This window comes from Puntigrus tetrazona, chromosome 17 (genome assembly GCF_018831695.1).
Source record: "Puntigrus tetrazona isolate hp1 chromosome 17, ASM1883169v1, whole genome shotgun sequence".
Lineage (NCBI taxonomy): Eukaryota > Metazoa > Chordata > Actinopteri > Cypriniformes > Cyprinidae > Puntigrus > Puntigrus tetrazona.
Window position 1 is genome coordinate 21,893,014 of NC_056715.1, and position 17,524 is coordinate 21,910,537.

The following is a 17,524-nucleotide window of genomic DNA, read 5'->3' on the forward strand; positions in this document are numbered from 1 at the left end:
TTTGTTCTCTTTGCAAAGTCATGTGGGAAACAGATCCTTCCCCTACGGCTGATATATAATTCTTTCTCTACTGCTACCTCCTTGTCTTGAATTCTCTCACTTATCCATTCTGCCTTTGAGGTTGAGACGTCCGACGTTAGACCACGGATCGTTTGAGATTTATGTAAATTGCTGCTTTAGAGTATAAAAAGTGATATTCATAACATAGTCCCTACATGCGGCAAAAAGACAGAGCATTTAGTTCACGCCATGTCTTGTACAGTAAACCATGAAGGACTGATGTGCCGTTTAATTGGATCATGATGGCATTGGGAACAGGGACATTTGGTGTCCGCAGTTTGGGCCATAAGACTCCTTTTGGGGCTATCAATCAGAGAGAATCTGAGGAACTAGGGAGATGGGTAAAGCGGACAGATTGCTTGCAGATGGTTGCCGTGGAAGGGAGTACAAGAGTTCCAGTGAAGAACCCCCTCCTCTTCCCCATGGGGGAAGGGTCTGACAGGCAGAGGGGGGTCCCGGGCCCTGGAGAGTCCATCAGATGTGTGTATATGTGTGTGTGGGGTCAACAGCAGGCATTTGGGGGTAGGGAAATGCAGGTGGAAGCTCAATCAAAAGGACAGACCTGTTGTATCAGCTGAATTTAGAGCCTGGTATCGTAAAAATGTATATAAATAGTACACCAAATAAAACAAAAACTTGTGGTATTGATATGCCAAAACTGATGTGGATATAATTTGGCATACAAATAATTAGCAGTTTTTGTGTGCATATAGTGCGACATTTGTTAGTGTGCATATGATATATGGGTTTTTGTAACAAAAATATTTCTATTTTTAAAATTATGACTATATGCACATTCGCAAGAGAGTCGAGTTTCGAGTTTAGTATTGCTCTATCTTCATTCATCCATTCTTTCTCACAAGAATGCTTCATTCAAGGGCCATTATCCAACAGCATTACCAAGCTTGAAAGAGCCAGGATAAACTTTTAAAACTCTTCGAAAGTCATATATACCTAGGTAACTATTCCTTTACATGTGTTAAAACTGTTGTCATCCATCAGTGTAATTTAGTGTACTGTTCCTTTAACTATGGACATTAGTCTAGACAAGTGTTGCCATCTTGTGAACTGCCTTATTAGTGCAAATAAAACAAACAAACAAAAATAATGTATAAAAAAAGATGTAAATGTAAGATGAGTTTTCCCGCTTAAAAAAAAGTAATATATATAAATAAATATATAAGTCTGCACACATACAATACAAATGATGATCAATTTTACATCAGAGCTAGACATCATCTAAAACTTGACTTTCTCGTGAATGATATCTCCGATTTATGGAGCTTCAAAATTATTGTCACTATCCACCAGCATTACCAAGCTTGGAAGAGCCAGGAAAAATAAAGAATAAATAAAAACTCAAATTTGTTACAATCCAATGTGTTCGTCTGAAAAGCTTGGGGGTGAGTAAAATATGGGGTAGCTTTTATTTTTGGGTGAAATATTCCTTTAACTACATTTTCAGTAGCAAAATAACTATGCTTTATTCAAATACTTTTGTCCAACAACTATTACTATAAAAATCATGATTTGTAAATCTGTCTGCACATGCAAATTAATTTTGATACCCTGCATAATATACATAGCAGCAACAATAAAAAAAAAAATTGGGGTAAATGTGGCTGCTTACCTTTTGAACATAGCTAGTGTTTGTGTGGTCACAAGTTTTATAGCTTGAGGGGGCGTTTTGGGGCGAATCTGAGAGTTTGTCTTGTTTGTCCGTTATAGCATGGAGATTTCGTTTAGCTCTCAGAGTCTGCGTACTCATTCTCCTCAAAAGCCCAATTCCCTTCGGTAATTAACAGGCACCAGAAAAAAGGGTCCACTTTGGCCTCTACTCTTTCAGAGTGGTAAAGTGATGAAATGACTGTGCCATTAAGGACACAAAGAATCCCTGCTCAATCCCGTCCCCCTCATCTGATAAAGGCCAGAGAAACCAGATCCAGTGTGTCTGAGAGCTGCCTTACCTGACTGCTGATGTCTGATTAGGCTGAACATTGAAGACCTGGAACGGTAGGCTAGTGCCCGGTGGCAGAAAAGGTGTGCAACAAGGTATTACTGATGCTGATTCAAAAAATGATTTCTACAACATATTGCAATATTCCGCAAAAAAGCAAGTGGTTTCCAATAATGTGGAAAATAAGTAATAGTTAAATAACTCTGCATTGTTGGATCACAACCCATTAGTTGAGGAAAAAATATATGGAGCAATGCAAAACAGAGTAAACTGAAAGCAAATGCTATATAATCTAAACATACAATGAACCTAAGTTAGACTTGCCCTTGTATACAAAAGGCTACAGAAAAGAAGGACGCTTTTTAAAAAAGTGAGGGCAATTCACTCCCAGCCAGTGCCAAACTTCCCAAGCAAGCAGTCTGCTTTCTTTTTTTACATACTCCATAGAAAACATCACCATGATGTCATCCATAATTATCGTAAATGACTAAGATGCAACAAATCAGTGTGTCTGCAACACTCTCCCAGCCAGATGCTTAAAATGTCTTGTTCACAAGGCTAATGGCATGCGTACACAAAGCTTCTTTCTTGTGCCAGAAATAAGAGTCGAGAGCGAGACAAGCCTCGTGTCTGCTGTCAAATTTAAAGCAAACAAACTGACATATTTTCCAGCTCACAAAAACCTCTTCCGTCTGACATTTACTTTTCGTCCACCTTACAGCAACTGGGTATTGCTCAAAAACAATTTAGCGGTATGCGTGCAATCTTAAATATGCTTCTAAAACACTTTAAACTGCATTAATGAGAGGAAGTACCAAAATAAGTGTTACAATGCACTGGTAGAGTCCGTAGAAATGTGCAGAGCAGGTGGGTCCCATATAGTGATATTAGTTCTTAAACAATTAGCCTGGAAGGATGGCCCACCCCTGCTTTAAGAGCACCCTTCATTTCCAGCAAAGACATAAAAGCTAAGCTGCACATTAGAGGCTAATAATTAGTGTATTTAGGTCTCAGTTTCTTGCATGTAATGAAAAGAATGCCTGTGCAATGGATTTCACACTTTTTTATGTGGGATGTCGCTACAGTAACTCTGAGCTTTAACTCCAACACTTTGTGTGTTCATTTCCCAGCCAGAAGATGAGTTAGTCAATGCAACCTGGTATTGTCTTTTTCTGTCACAAGTTTGAGTTGGTGCTTCAACTAGCAATTAGAGTGTCTGTGTTTGAGAGGTCTAGTGCAGAATAGTGCTGACTATTCAAAAGAGCCAGAGGTTTTAAAAAGCTGAAAAGAAAGAACTCGAAGGACTTCAAAATTGTCTTTACCCAAAAACGTGTAAACTAGCTCTATTGCAATACATTTTATGCACAGGAAGTAGAGGAAAAAAAGAAGAAACACAATAAACCAACCTGCTTATCTTTGGCTGGAATGGTTTGGCCTGTTTGGGACACTGTCGAAAAATGATAACTATTAAGCTAACAATAAAGATGACTACATTAGCGTCCGCACAAGCAGACAATATCGTTTGTGTATTTTCAGCGCTTTCTTGTCTACCTCTTTAAATTCTAGAGCTTGTGACAGCAGGATTAATTGACTGGCTGTCAGTTTTTATTGTTCATCAGCTGGAAAGTGATTCCAATGATTTGTTTCTCTGTGCCTTTATCTATATAGTTGTAATGTGGATTGGCCTTAAACAAGCAAAGACCAGTTTTACAATATTTCCACCAGGGACAATATCTACAGCTAATCTGGCTACTCTTTGCTGTCCCTATACCAAATACAAGGAACTCACTCGACTAATAAGCTGCCTAGGAAACCAATGTTTATCAATGAATGTGAAACAGCTGAAGAATTTAAAGGGATATCACACGTAAAAATCAGTAAAATGACATTGGGATTTAAACCGCAATAAAAATTTTTAATGTGTGCTCTGAAGATAGTCTTACAGGTTTGGAACGACATTAGGCTGAGTATTTAATGACAGAGTTTTCATTTTCGGGTGAACTACCCCTTTAATAAACGTCACCAGTAATTCACTTGTGTAAGTAATTCACTCTGTTTTATAAAACCCTGTAGTAAAGAGCACTATCAACATTTTAAAGACATAATTCTGGTGTCTGTTTTGCAGCAACTGCAAGTACAGTATTGAAACTAAATAAAAATTACAATTTGTCATACATTCATTGTCAAACAGCCACAGCCAGATGAAGGAAATGTCTATTGGCTCTCATTGCGTCGTAGACATTTTGGCAGCTCGTGGTCCCAAATCATGACTGCATCAGACTCATCAATTTTACTTCCAGTACACTTAAGCGACAAGACATAAAACTGTCTTTTTGGAGAAGCTAGGCCCAATTCATCAACCCTCGAGTGTGTAAACGGGAGGGGGGTGTTGAAAAGCAAACTCTTTGGCTGTGGGTAGAAGAAGCCCCCTTAGCTCTCCAAATGAAGCAGCTGTTTATCTTGGCAGTGCTAGTCACGGTCCACTGGGCCTGACTTTCTGCCCGCTCCCGGCCACTGTTTTTAGGTTGAAGTAGGCAGCGCCAGGGTAAACACATGAGCTCAGCCCTCGCTGGGACCTTTGTGGGTCTCTGCTAGGCTACCAGAACCCACAAGCCAGGGTAAACAGCAGCTACTCGACTAATAACAAGGGAATCCCACTGGTCGGCGAGTGAGCTGGCGAGAAACGGTGCTAGTGGGCTAGCGAACCTGTCATCAAACGCTAAACACCTAACTACGAGCAAAACATTATGGCTGGCAAAAACAGACCAAAGTCAGACGGTGAGCCCGAAAGAGCGAGAGAGCGACTTGTCATCGTGCTATGAGACAGAACGTCTCTGCTTTCTGCTCTGCGTCTCTGTCTCCAACACGGTTAAAAAAAAAAAAAAAACACGAGTGAGACAGTCTCAGTCTCAGAGCTATTACAGTTGCCATCATTTCAAATAAACAGTCATGCTTCCAAATAAGCGCTTTTTTTTTTCTGTGGCTCTAAAGAAAATATCACTGAAGACTACCACTAATCAAATGTGAAGTAAATGGTGCCACAAAGTCTTATTCAAACCAGTTATAAAGTTGCACATTACTTCTGAGCGTCTACACACAGGAGCCCAATGAATTAAACCTCATGCTGTAATTTAGCAAAGAGAAACAGGTGGGTCTGGACGCACAGAATTATAGCATTTTAGATAAATAATTTCTCCCCTTAAATTCCACTTCAGCGAACCACAAACCAGAGGAGGCCGATATGGAGAAGCACATCAGGATTAATATTAAAACCACACTTTCCTTCTCATAACCCGATAATATACAGCAAAATCATGACAGCGCTATATTTTTTTGCGATATAAAACGGAAAAAGAGAAAAAAGCATGGGGTCGCGACTGCCGGTCGTTATTTTGGAAACTGTATTCTCCTACTAGATTTATGAGGTTGGAAACATTTTACAGGCCTGCTAATGCACTTGTCATTGCTTATCTATGAAGCAGAACAAATGATGTGTTCTAGGAGAAGCGAGTAACTCCAAACCTGCAAGTTTTGTCCAACAAAAGCCATTAGACGAGATGTCTTCTTGTAATAAGTAACATAAGTAGCTAGTCTTTTGGACGGTGAAGAAGTGGCAGAACTTCTGGTGCAGCTAATGATGGGATGGAGCATTATTAAAACTCATTCAGCGGAGGATCAGGTGGATTGTGGGCTGCCGCGTCATCCGGCATAGTTACCTGAGGGTAGAAGATGCTTCCAACTCTAGGGTCAAGTTTTGGCTGTTTAACACGGCCCACTTAGCTAACCTAACCACTCCAATCTGATGGCAAAATCACACTCATTTAGACCTTATATAGTATGTTTATATAGAATCAGTTTAGGATAGTGGGTAGTGAAAAGCTTTCATAAACATGAAAATGTTTGTTAGTCTCACTAATAATGAAGTTTAGATCCGAAATTATCTTGATTATATTAATTTGGGGAAACAAAACATGAATTGTGTGTGCAATTGTGTCATTGACGCACAATGCGAAATGCCTGAAATGCCAGCTACAACACAGCTGGCTATATCATGCACAAAAGTATGTTCAGCAGATGCTGTAGCAAATGCTGCTCTTCGTGAAATCACTAATATGATGGATCTTATTGCTGATTACAGAACCGGCTTTACTGAAAAGATGCGCATGAAACATGGGCCGTTATTTATCATGCATCCCTAAAGCTATTGTAATTAAAATGTGATGTTTAGGTGCGTTAACTAGTATTTAGGACCTGAAAGTACTTAGCTTATTATGGTGTATATTATATAGTGTCGATCGTTTTTAGAGGAGTCACCACAAAGAAAAACCTTTTCATCAATATTTCTCCTATGACAAATTTGATTTAATTATTTGTAAATATAATGTATTGTTATTAAAAGACATATATAGAGATATATATAGAGAGTTGTGTAATAAAATAATGTTATTAACCAGTATTTTTCTAGAAAACATTTCAGAACGCATTGTTTAATGGGGAACGCAAGAACAGAAATGTTAAAATATTAATTCTAATGAATTTAATATTATATTTAATTTTAATATTAATTAATTTAAGCCCTACTTTCTTGTCAACTAAAAAAAAAAATCAATCAATCAATCTATAATTAAGTGCATATGAGAAAATATCCATATATTCCTCACTTAGTTGATTGCTGTTCAGGTTTTAGGAGTTGTATGTGAATTTTCCACATTACTCTCCATAATGATGTCACTTTCTTTGTATCTTTTGTTTTTTTGTCCTTGATTATCTTCTGAGAATAGTTCCCTTCTGACTCAATTACATACAGCACCCTGACTACAGTGTAAAACTATGATTAAAGTAATCAGCTTTTGAATTTAGCTCACAATAGAATACATGCACACACAAAAGCAGACACAATGTGGGTGGCCATAAAGATGCCTCATTAATGCTATTGACATCATAAAAGGGCAAGGCATATATAGTTCGCTACAATGCTTGCACTATATTCATATTGTTAATATATTATCGTTTCTGCTTTCTGCAACTGCTGAGGCAAATGTTAGTGCGAAAGCAATTAGTCTGGCCTTACTGAACAAATTTGTCCCTTGCCTTGTCCCCTGACTGCTGCTTGTAGTGCTACCTGCAAAAAAGAAAAATATACAAGACAGACATATGTTAATAATAACAAAAGGATCTGACTAACATGTTTTCCTGATATTTTTTCCAGTAGCCAGGAAATACTGACTCCTGAAAAAATGTCACTGTGTCAGTATTTGACTCATTTTGTACAGTCACTGCTCTTTGTGGTTTGAGAAAGCACACTAAGCCCTTTCAACTTAAACTTAAACACTGTGAGGTATTTGTGACATTTAAAGTCACATTGTAAATTAAAAAGACATGTTTTTTGACATGAAGTTATGAGAAATTAATTTGCAGGATATAGTATTACATTGTAATACATAAAGTTCCATTGTGAGATATAAAGTCACATGGTTTCACAAAAGCATGACAAATTAAGTCATAATTTGATATAATGAATTCACATTGCAAAATATCAAGTTGAGTTTGAAATGGGATTCTTTTTCACTGGGACGCTTTACAGCATTCTCTAATCTTATGGAAAGTTACTGTTAAGGAATTTAGCGTTCAGAACATACATCAATCATGTAACACATACGTAACACGATGTGTTTTGGCTAATGTCAGTTTGACACCAAAAAGACATAACGTTACCGTTCTGGATAACAGTCATATTTGTAAAAAGTACATTTGTAAAGATATGCTTTAATAATATCTGTCTACAGGATTTTGATTAGAGAAGAGGAAAATATCAGAAATAAAACAACAACAAGAAAAGGTAACTGATTGGAAGTTGGTAGGAACACCAACTTTCATTGTGTATTCAATGAGACAGGAAGAGCCAAGGGAAATTAAGTAACTTCCGCAATAACGTCACAAAATGTGGTTCCACCAAAGCACAACAACACCACTCCAGAGTACCAAATCTAATCCGTTTTATACCTTAAATGCATTTAGAAAAACTACACACCCTCTTTATTGACTCCTAGGCATCCTTTGAGTTCTTGAAGGGAGATGGTCTTGTCCTTGTTAAGGTCGCAGTAGTCAGTGAACTTGCGGGCGCATCGTTTAGGTTTAGCTTTCTTCTTCACATAGCGCTTGAAGGGCTTCATCTCCTTCTTGTTGATATCGTGACTGCCATTATTATCCAGCTGGGCAAAGTACCAATGAACCACCCGTTCCTCCAGTGTGTGGCTTGGGTCAGGCTCAACAAACCTGCAGCAGAAACAATCCCAGTTAGAGGGGTATACTGCAAAGTGCATTCAACACTGGCAAAACATATTTTCCATTTAAGTTTTCTTGTTGCTATTTGATTAATATGAAAGAGAGACAGGCAGCAGTTTTTTTTCCCTTTCATTTAAGAACACAAAAAGCATTGTTTTTTGCCTATATATATTTTTTTTTTCTTGGAAAATGTAAAAACCTAATCAAAAATCTGGCTGCAACTTGACTTTTTATAAAATAAATGTATAAAATAAATAACATTTTTGCTGTTTTACATGACAAATTGGTCAATAACACATTACTATATTAAATCATTACCTCCCACCACCAGAGGGGGTTGGTGAGTTGATAGCCTGCACCATGTCAGTAGTAAGGGCATCCAACAGGCTGGTTATGAATTCCACTTTCTTTCCATCTGGACATCCTGTAATATTTAAAGAAAGGCTGGTATAACCACAAGCATTCCCACATAGTCTTGCATCAGGACACAAAAGCAACATTTCAACATAAAAATATTCTCAGACCAACTTGTTTTCAATTGCGCCACAGTTAGAGAGGGAAGTATTAAACTGTCCCAATGAAAAACGACGTAATGCAGTATGGTTGTATTTGTAATATAAATCACATTTGATCTCGGTCTTAACATGTTAGCAGTTTAAAGACCCCATAATCGACATTATATGCAGAGCAAAAGATGCTAGCATTTCCAAATTCTTGAGTGCACGTGCGAAATGTAAAGTAGCAAATAAGGCAGAGCGACAAGGTGAGGAGGGCGCTTTCACAGACCACAGCAGCCCCGTTAACTTTTATGACACATTGCTGAACACCTTGGGTAGCGCATTTTTAACTGTCCCAGATGCTTGGCTGCAATGGTGTGCTCGACTTGGGTCAATGTTTCGGCCTTAATTGTGTGTCTTAAAGAGCAACTTAAAACAGGAGTAAGCAATAAAATAATCTCAGTTTGCATTTTCACTTTAGTTCATTTTTCGTTTTCTCAAGCCGTATTCCCTCTACCTCAGTCCCGATAACTTCCTTGATTTTGCTGGATCAAGGCAGTATGGGAGGTGGAGCCCTGTGGCTCACCAGGTGACTCCAATTAGTATCTGTATGGTTTGGACAAGTGTGATGACGTGCCGCCTCAGTGCTTCTCAGCCCAAGTGTTAAATCAGAACATATGGAATCAGACTCATCTTGACAAACTTCCCATACTGTACTCAGCACATGTAGACTTCATAAAGACAGCTTGTTGGAAGTTCTGATGCAGGTTAGCACTGAGCTTGTTTGTTTGCACTAGCATGATGGTACAGGTAGGTAGTGGAATTTGGCCTGTGGAAATGGTTGTACATCTATCCAAAAATTCGATTTTTTTCTGTGTTGAAAGGATGGAACCAAGATTCTTTGTTTTGTTGCCAGGTAGCACTCAAGTAGAGTACATAAAAATAATTTCACTGAAGTCCCCCGGGCACTGATAGCACCTCTCGGCCCCCTGCTGCTGTCCTCCCCAGTGGTCCACGCCGTCGTAAACTACACCACACATCTGTTGCCCAGTCAGGAGCCATGTTTTACTCTGTAAACTTACCAGATGGGGGAATTAAAAAGGAGTTACAATGAAATTCTAAATGAAAGGGAAAGAAGCGAACTGGAATGAGCAAAAGCCTAATATTTCAAGGGAAAACAACCTTTAAATGTTAACATGTGGAGCTGCATGTTTTTGTACTTGATCCTGTAACTATTTGTCAAACATTATTAGGAGGCATACAAAGAACTTCTTGGACTTTTCTAAGCAAAATAATCAAGAAAATGAAAATATACAACAAAACATTTATTTAAGTGCAGAGAAACACATTAGAAACACATAAAAAAATCAATAGGCTTTAGCTACATCATAGAAATGAAGGGAGAAGTTTCAGGGAGAAGGATATTCTCACTCATGAGAAGACCATTTAAATGAAGAAAAATCTGTATTTTGGTCTGTTGTCGTGGAAAAGCAATATGAAATAAAGAAAAAGTTAGCCATGTGGCTTGACAAATGACCTCAAAGCTAGCCTACAGTAAATAAAGCAAATAAATGACTGGTACACAGTATTGACTAGTAATTGGGAAATGAATTAAACTATTTTAGAAACAATATGTATATAAACAGAAGAATGAGTGTCTAAACTCATTTAAACTCGTTTAAACAGTCCACTGACACATTATACATATACTTAATCTATGCTTTATACTCTGTTGTAAGACATTTAAAAGGTTAAGTTTGTTATTTATCATCAAGTCTGATTATTAAATGTTATTAAAGATGCAGCCATTAAGTTCATTAAGAACTTAGAGTATGTTAGAATTCACTTTTCCTAGTTTAACAACGAAAACAAAAAAACATTCGGCATGCCAAGCGCATGAACCAAAAGGGTTGCACCCATTCTCTTAATGAGCCACTGGGCTACCTGGTCTCATGGCATAAATGTACCAATACCAAGTACATATGACTGCAATTTTAAAAAAAAGAGAGCAGAATTTATGTTGTTAATTGCTGTATTATCCAGATTATTTCAAACGCATCGTGCATCATTTGAATACACTTTACTAGAAACGCGGCGTGTCGCAATCTATTACAAATGCAGGCGATAACCAGTGAGCGTTCGAGTATCCTGCAGTAAAACCTGTCGTTTGAAGCGCCTGGATTTGAGTTTGTGCGTCAGTCAGATTTGGGCTTTTAGAAGATTGACAAATAAACAGGTTTACGTGAAGTTAATACGTCAGTTTTTTATATTTAGATGCTAAAAATACATGTTTTGTACATTTTAGTGAAGAGTACGTAAATTTACATTTTATAGATCAACATTTTACGTAAAATGCATACAAATTATCATGAGATCACGTTGCAGTATCGGGTAGGTTTAGGGTTGAATTTGGTGTAGAGCATATTTCCAACATGGCACAGCATTATTTTTTAGCGACAGTCTCTGGATATTGTAATAAAAACAAAGGAATATGTACCTATATCAACATAATAAAATTGCACCAGGGTTCACATATTGAAACTGTGTTTTAGCACCACTCAGTGGACATTTCTCTTTTAAACTGCGGTGAAACGTGCAGTAAGGCACATAAAATCATCTCCCATTTCCTTTATTTGCACTTGCATCATGGCAGAGTTACAACTTACATGGCGGAAATTGCAAGAGCAAATTAGTTTTCAGAAACTAGCAAAAAAAATTATATTGTGTCAGAGGTAAGATAGGGCCCTTTGTTTTTTATTTTTAGTTAAATGAGTGCTTCATCTGGAGTACACTTCTTGTTGGAATTTTCGATGTGAACTTGTGCTGACTTGCACTGTTTATATTTCCAACTGGTGTAGAATAGTGTATGGGTATTCAAATCTATTCAAATCAGGTTCTACTCACCTGTCAGATCTCTGTCTCTAAAAGGATCTTCCATTTCTGAATCTCGAGAACGAGCCGCACTGTCACATTCTGGTTTCTTATACCTGATGGAGAACACAAAGTTAGACACTTAGTTACAACGTTTAAAGAATTCTACACTTATTCAACATGAACAAAGCCATATCTGGATGCCAGAATATCAAACAGACTTTGGAGTCTTTGGATTCTTCTGACTAGAGAAGACACAGCCTCCTAGAAAATGCTTAGAAATGTACTTACAACCATTAAAGAACACCATGGTGACCCTGTTGATCAACTTTTTAAACACCAAAAGAGGTGACTTGGAAACCAAATCTTCATGAACAAGCACCATGCACATTTTCTTTGTTATTTGTTAGTAGAGATTTCAGAGCTTGGCATTCACTGTAACGAGTCCTCAACAAAAAAAAAAAGAATGTAGCCATACAAGTCCTGTCTCGATTAACATAGCTATCCAAACAAATGCAGAAATGACAAACTCCAAGTATTTGATTTCATCGTTTGATTAGATTTGGTTCACTGGTTTTTATTACACAAAATTGCACTCAAAATTAAGCGAGACAGACATAAGAATGCATGACACTGCAGTCTCACACAAGAACAAGAACAACAAAAAATCTAGGATTTAACGGAAATGACCAGAACATCTATCCAAAAGATCGAGCTGTCTCAGCATGGTACAGAGGCAGCATGGGCTCAGTGCCTGAATGCAAATTGCAAATTTCGTTCAGCTAGAACCAGTTGGCTAAACCTTCACAATATTTCCAAAACAAAAAAGAGAGCAATTTACACATTCAGAGCACATCTTCTAAAGTGGAAAATAAATCAGGGCTCGTAATGGGTAGAAACACATCAGGACATGTCACGCTTTCGATTTGAGTCCTTTCTAAACAAAAATTCAGCACTGACAGCTTCGCTCATGGAAAAATAAAAACTTTGTGGTTTAGAGCGAAAGCCAATTGTCGTAACGTTCCACAGCTAAACTAATCAGTCACAATGGATTGTATTACTGATGATTGCAATACTTAAAGCATTTTGAGATGTTTAGAACATGCAAGCTCATCCAGAAACATGTTGTATAAATAATGAGGTTATAGCACAAATAACAGGCAGAGGCAGCACCATCACAAAATTTGCCAGAAGAACAAAATGACCCTGTCTTACCTTGCAGAGGTTCCAGGTATGGGTCTTCCAGTGTCCACCAGAACACACCAGCAGTAACCAGTGGACTGGTGGCACTGAACAGGTTTGTAGAGGCCTTGCAGGCCACAGTCAGGGATGAAGATGGCTTCCCGTGGGTTCTGCCGAGCCTCATCTTGAGCGGTCTGCCTCTCCTGGTCACAAGAGGGAACTTTCTCTAAAACCATGAGAAACACACTCAATATACAGAAATGACTTGTATCAGATGCAAATAAGTATCTTACAATTCTTTCACTATCCTTTAATTCTTTCCCCACCAGCATTTTTGATCATGTTCATAAAACTTGTGAACTTGAAAATCAGTGCCTCTGATTTTTAACAAAATAAACTGTATTCCTGACTGTGTCCATTTCAGGAACAGATTGATGATTAAAACTTAGATGGTGTAGATCAATTTCATCAACATGCCCAAAGATTGCATGCTCCTAAACCATTTGGATCTGGGGTTTCATAAGATGTGCCTCCTACAGTATAACAGTGAAAATTCTGTCAATGGTGGGGAAGCACCTAATGTCCATAATGTTTTTTAATGTTTTTTACATCTATACTAAGTTTTTAAATCTAGTTTAACCAAGTGGCAGTGAGAGGAATAACACTAGACATGACAACTGTCCAAGTCAATTTCATTCTAGCTTTTCTGTTAGAGATATCAACAGACAAATCTTGTAAGGATAAATCATGTACCTTTCTGGCATCCTTATGTGATTGCCCCTAGTGGCCAATGTCGGCAACACACTTTTAGCTGCAATAAAACTCACCAAATTTGTTAAAACTAACAAAGTAAAACTAGCAAAATTGACTTAAACACTTTCAAGAGGCATCTTCACCCCTTTTCTGAAGTTCTCTAAACCACTGGGATTCAATTTCCCTGTATTTATTAACACAAAGGACACTTGAGAGATGTTCTTTTAAATGTTTTAACGCCTTGTCTCATAAATCTCTATTTATGCTGAAATCCATTTAGTACATTGCTCACTTGTAGTGCACTGTGCCAAGTATAACAGCACCACATGTTGAGGCTAATCCAGCTAGCGGGAGCTGAAGAGCTACTGATTCATGTAATTTTTAATCAGATGTTTAGTGAATATCGTACCGCAAGAACAGTTATCAGAACCGCCATTCCCATCTGTATGTAAGCTTGGGACACTCAAGCTGTTAATCATTAGATTGCACAAATGCATAAGCTATACAAAACTCTCTAAAATCTCTTTTTCTTAATTCAGTTTTCACTTCACTCTTCTGTTTTCTCCATTTGATTTGTTGGTATTGTTGTTATGATAAAAATAACACTGTGATTTATATAAATATATTATTAATTCCAAACAAGTAACACAGTGAATCCCCAAATAAACGTACACTCATCCCCAAAGTATGTATTTTTACTGTTTTAAAATGATATATATGACCAGTATTATGTTAAACTGGGTAGTTATAACCATTTGAAAAGTGCAATTTTTTAAATATGTAACAAAATGAATATGTATCATCAGATTACATTTATTTGATTTGTTAGCAACTGTTATAGAATATATTGTTAAAAAAGATAATATTTTCTATATAAGACTAACGTATGTTTATTGGAAAACATTTCTCTATTTACATTTTTTTCAAAATCTAAAACTTCACCTTTTACAACAATTCAAAAAATGTTTTAATATATAATACATAAAAAAATAATAGATTATTGTTTTTCATCACATAACCAGCTGTATACACCCCGTATATCTCTTTTAATGTAGTAAACTTGCTCGGTAGAGCACCTGGTACAGCTTTTTTTATCTCATGTTTGCTTTTGTTACCACTGTTGTTTAGGTTTAGTGTAAGATTTAGTGTAGGTGGTACTTTTTTCTTTAAATTTAATAGAGCATTTACATTTTAGGGACACTCACTGGACATTTAATTCTCAAATTTCCACAATAGATACAACAACTGATTTAATAAAAAGCAGCATATTTCCAATGAGCCTGGATTAGAATAACAATCTTCATAAATAAACATGCATCTTTCATGAATGCGTAAATTTTTTATGCATGAAACAGTCCATATTAATCGATGAAATCGATGTGTTTGAGTAGTGTGAAATGTCTTAACCAATAACATGAGTCTGGGGTTGGACTGTTTGTCTAAAAATGGGGGCAAGGCATGTGGGTTTCTAGTAAATCTGTCTGGAAGTACTATTTCAGCAATTAGCGATTCTCCCAGTTTCTGCTGGAATAAATAATCGGACAGGATAACCTGTCCTAAAGTCTACATGCGTGCCACAAAGCAACGTGCCTCAGTGTATCCAATCTAGGTTTCAGATTTTATTTTAAACAATAAAAAATAAAAACTAAGTAAAAATAAACTAAATGGTCCTCTTGAAGTGTAACATTTCTAGCCGGGGGTGAAGGGTGGTCACTGAGCTAGGACAAGATCTGGAGTGTAAGAGAATTAAGCAGAGTAGAACGGCACTACCCAGTTAGGGTTCGTCTGAACCTCAAAATGAAAACCATGAGCAACAACCCTGTTCAGTGTAACCAAATCCTGCTGTTTTTGCTTTTGTCTTCATTACAAATAGTTCTGGTAAGAGGACTGACAGCGTTGGCGTGATCGGGAACAAGGCTTGGGGTGTTTTAAGTGGAACCTGACTGCAAAGACAAGGAACGGGGGAGAGTTAGCCATCAGGGTATTAATATGTCCTCTTTTTCAGAGATGGGCTCACAATCCGCACTCAAGTGTTCACGGCAGAGTCCATGACTCCTGCGCTTCCCGCCAAGGTTCCTTCATATCTAAATTATTTAGCACTGTTTATTGTAGCGAGGGTATACTGGCGCCAAGCAGCTGGGATTCCCAAAAGAAAATAGCTTTTTTTACTCTCTCTCTCTCTCGCCCTAATACAATAAAACAGGACAGAAAAGGATGGACGGTCTCAGATCCCATTTAATCCTATTTACGTCACGTTTCTGTTATGCATTCATTTTTTTTTTTTTTTTTGCACGTAAAACCTAATCCGACCCTCCTCTCTTTTCGGAATACAGTCATTTTTATGCATTCTGTCCCTTGTTGTTCCAAAAAGTGAGTTGTATGAGTTCGGTTTAAACAAACAGACATAAGTGAGAGTACAGCCGAGGTGAGACCTCATTGTTCCTCAGAATGCTTTGCTGTGGTTCCCTCTCAGTGTTTACAGGCTGGTATTGATTAGTTTATGCGTGGTATGTTGTAGGTAAACTCTGCTGATTTCCTCACTATCACGCTGAAAATCAGAGCCTCATGCTTTTCATCGTGCCAAGATCTGGCCAAACAAAATAGCTTGAAACTCAGACTTATCAGCCTCCTATAAACACAGCGTTCTCTCTCTCTTTAGATGCATATATCGCACTCTCTCTTTCTATCTCTCTTTCTTCTGCTGTCCCTCCAATTGTTTTCAGCTGTGGGGTAAGTAATCACTCCATTCTTGGATCTATGCATTCGGCACTCATAAACTAACAGAAGAGGGTATGATGGGCCAGAAGAGGAGGGGGTGGGCACCATGTTCTTTTCAAACTTTAATATGCTACACAGAGGAGATAAAAAGGTTTATAGACACTGGTGTCAAACGTTTCCTCATCCCTGAAGTATTCTTCACTTTTATTTGCTTAATGTGAATTGGCCAGTAGCAGGTTTTAATGTATATCAAGAAAAACAATATGTTGTTTCTCACAGGGGATGATGCGTAATCATCTAAGAAATTGGGCATGTGACGAGCATTGGTTATTTGCCATTTAGCAGATGCTTTTATCCAAAGTAACTTACCATATTGGGTCATTCTGAGAAAACCATTTGTGCCTGATTTGTGTCCCCTTGACTTACTACTTACATAAGTAGTAGGATACAGAGCTTAGTCATATCCACCTTATGCAAAAATGCAAATATAGAAATTCTAATTTTTATTGAAATATTAGCCATGGTCCCATTAATTATCATTACATTTTATAGAAAAAAGTAGTTATAGTAGTTATAGTAGACAACACTGAAACTGCAAGATTTTGAGTTATTTATTCAAATAATAAGTAAATCCACAAATTTTGTGTGACATTGGATTGTGAAGTTAATGGTGATTTAAAAACAAATCTCTTCAGTTCAATAATTTTTAGGCATGAAGAGTGATGTTTGTGGGGAAAAAAGTCCACAATTCTTTGGTAAATTCACCCTGGAGTAAACAGCCTTTTTTTAGAGTCCTGTGGTGTCTCTGTAACTATGCAGATCTTTTTTTGCCAAGTGTTATCTGCATTTGAAGCCACAGAGACGTTTGTATACAGTAGCTAGTTCAAACCCTCAATACCACCACCCCCAAATCTGAGGGGACGCTATGGTAATCACGCTTGTTCTGTTTGATGGAGATCACAACCACAATTACGGTAGAAGCATGCCATTTACCTCACCTTAGATGAGCATGTTCACATTTTGTTGTTGATGTGTAAAAGATCTAACTGATGCATACCACCCACAATGCAGTGAGAGATGGAAACTTGGCTTTCTCTGAGATTTACTTTAGCAGCAAAAGCAACATCTCAGTGTTTCAATTTACTCCAGATCCCACACACGCTCCCAAGAGCAGCAACGATAGAGCCTGATGCCAACTCCG

At 37.6% G+C, this 17,524-nt stretch overlaps 1 protein-coding gene across 11 annotated transcripts in view; it reads right to left on the minus strand.

Moving 5' to 3' along the window:
* smoc1 (SPARC related modular calcium binding 1) overlaps positions 1 to 17,524 on the minus strand; it is a 42,329-nt gene that overhangs the window by 1,924 nt on the left and 22,881 nt on the right. For 8 of the 11 annotated variants that reach the window (XM_043262772.1, XM_043262770.1, XM_043262767.1 and 5 more), the window contains 5 exons: positions 12,886 to 13,078; positions 11,704 to 11,786; positions 8,621 to 8,726; positions 8,049 to 8,293; positions 7,109 to 7,139 (listed from right to left, as the gene is read on the minus strand). In XM_043262772.1, coding sequence (XP_043118707.1) covers positions 7,109 to 7,139; positions 8,049 to 8,293; positions 8,621 to 8,726; positions 11,704 to 11,786; positions 12,886 to 13,078 — 658 coding nt within the window. The other 3 variants (XM_043262766.1, XM_043262763.1, XM_043262773.1) reach the window with 2 other exon arrangements.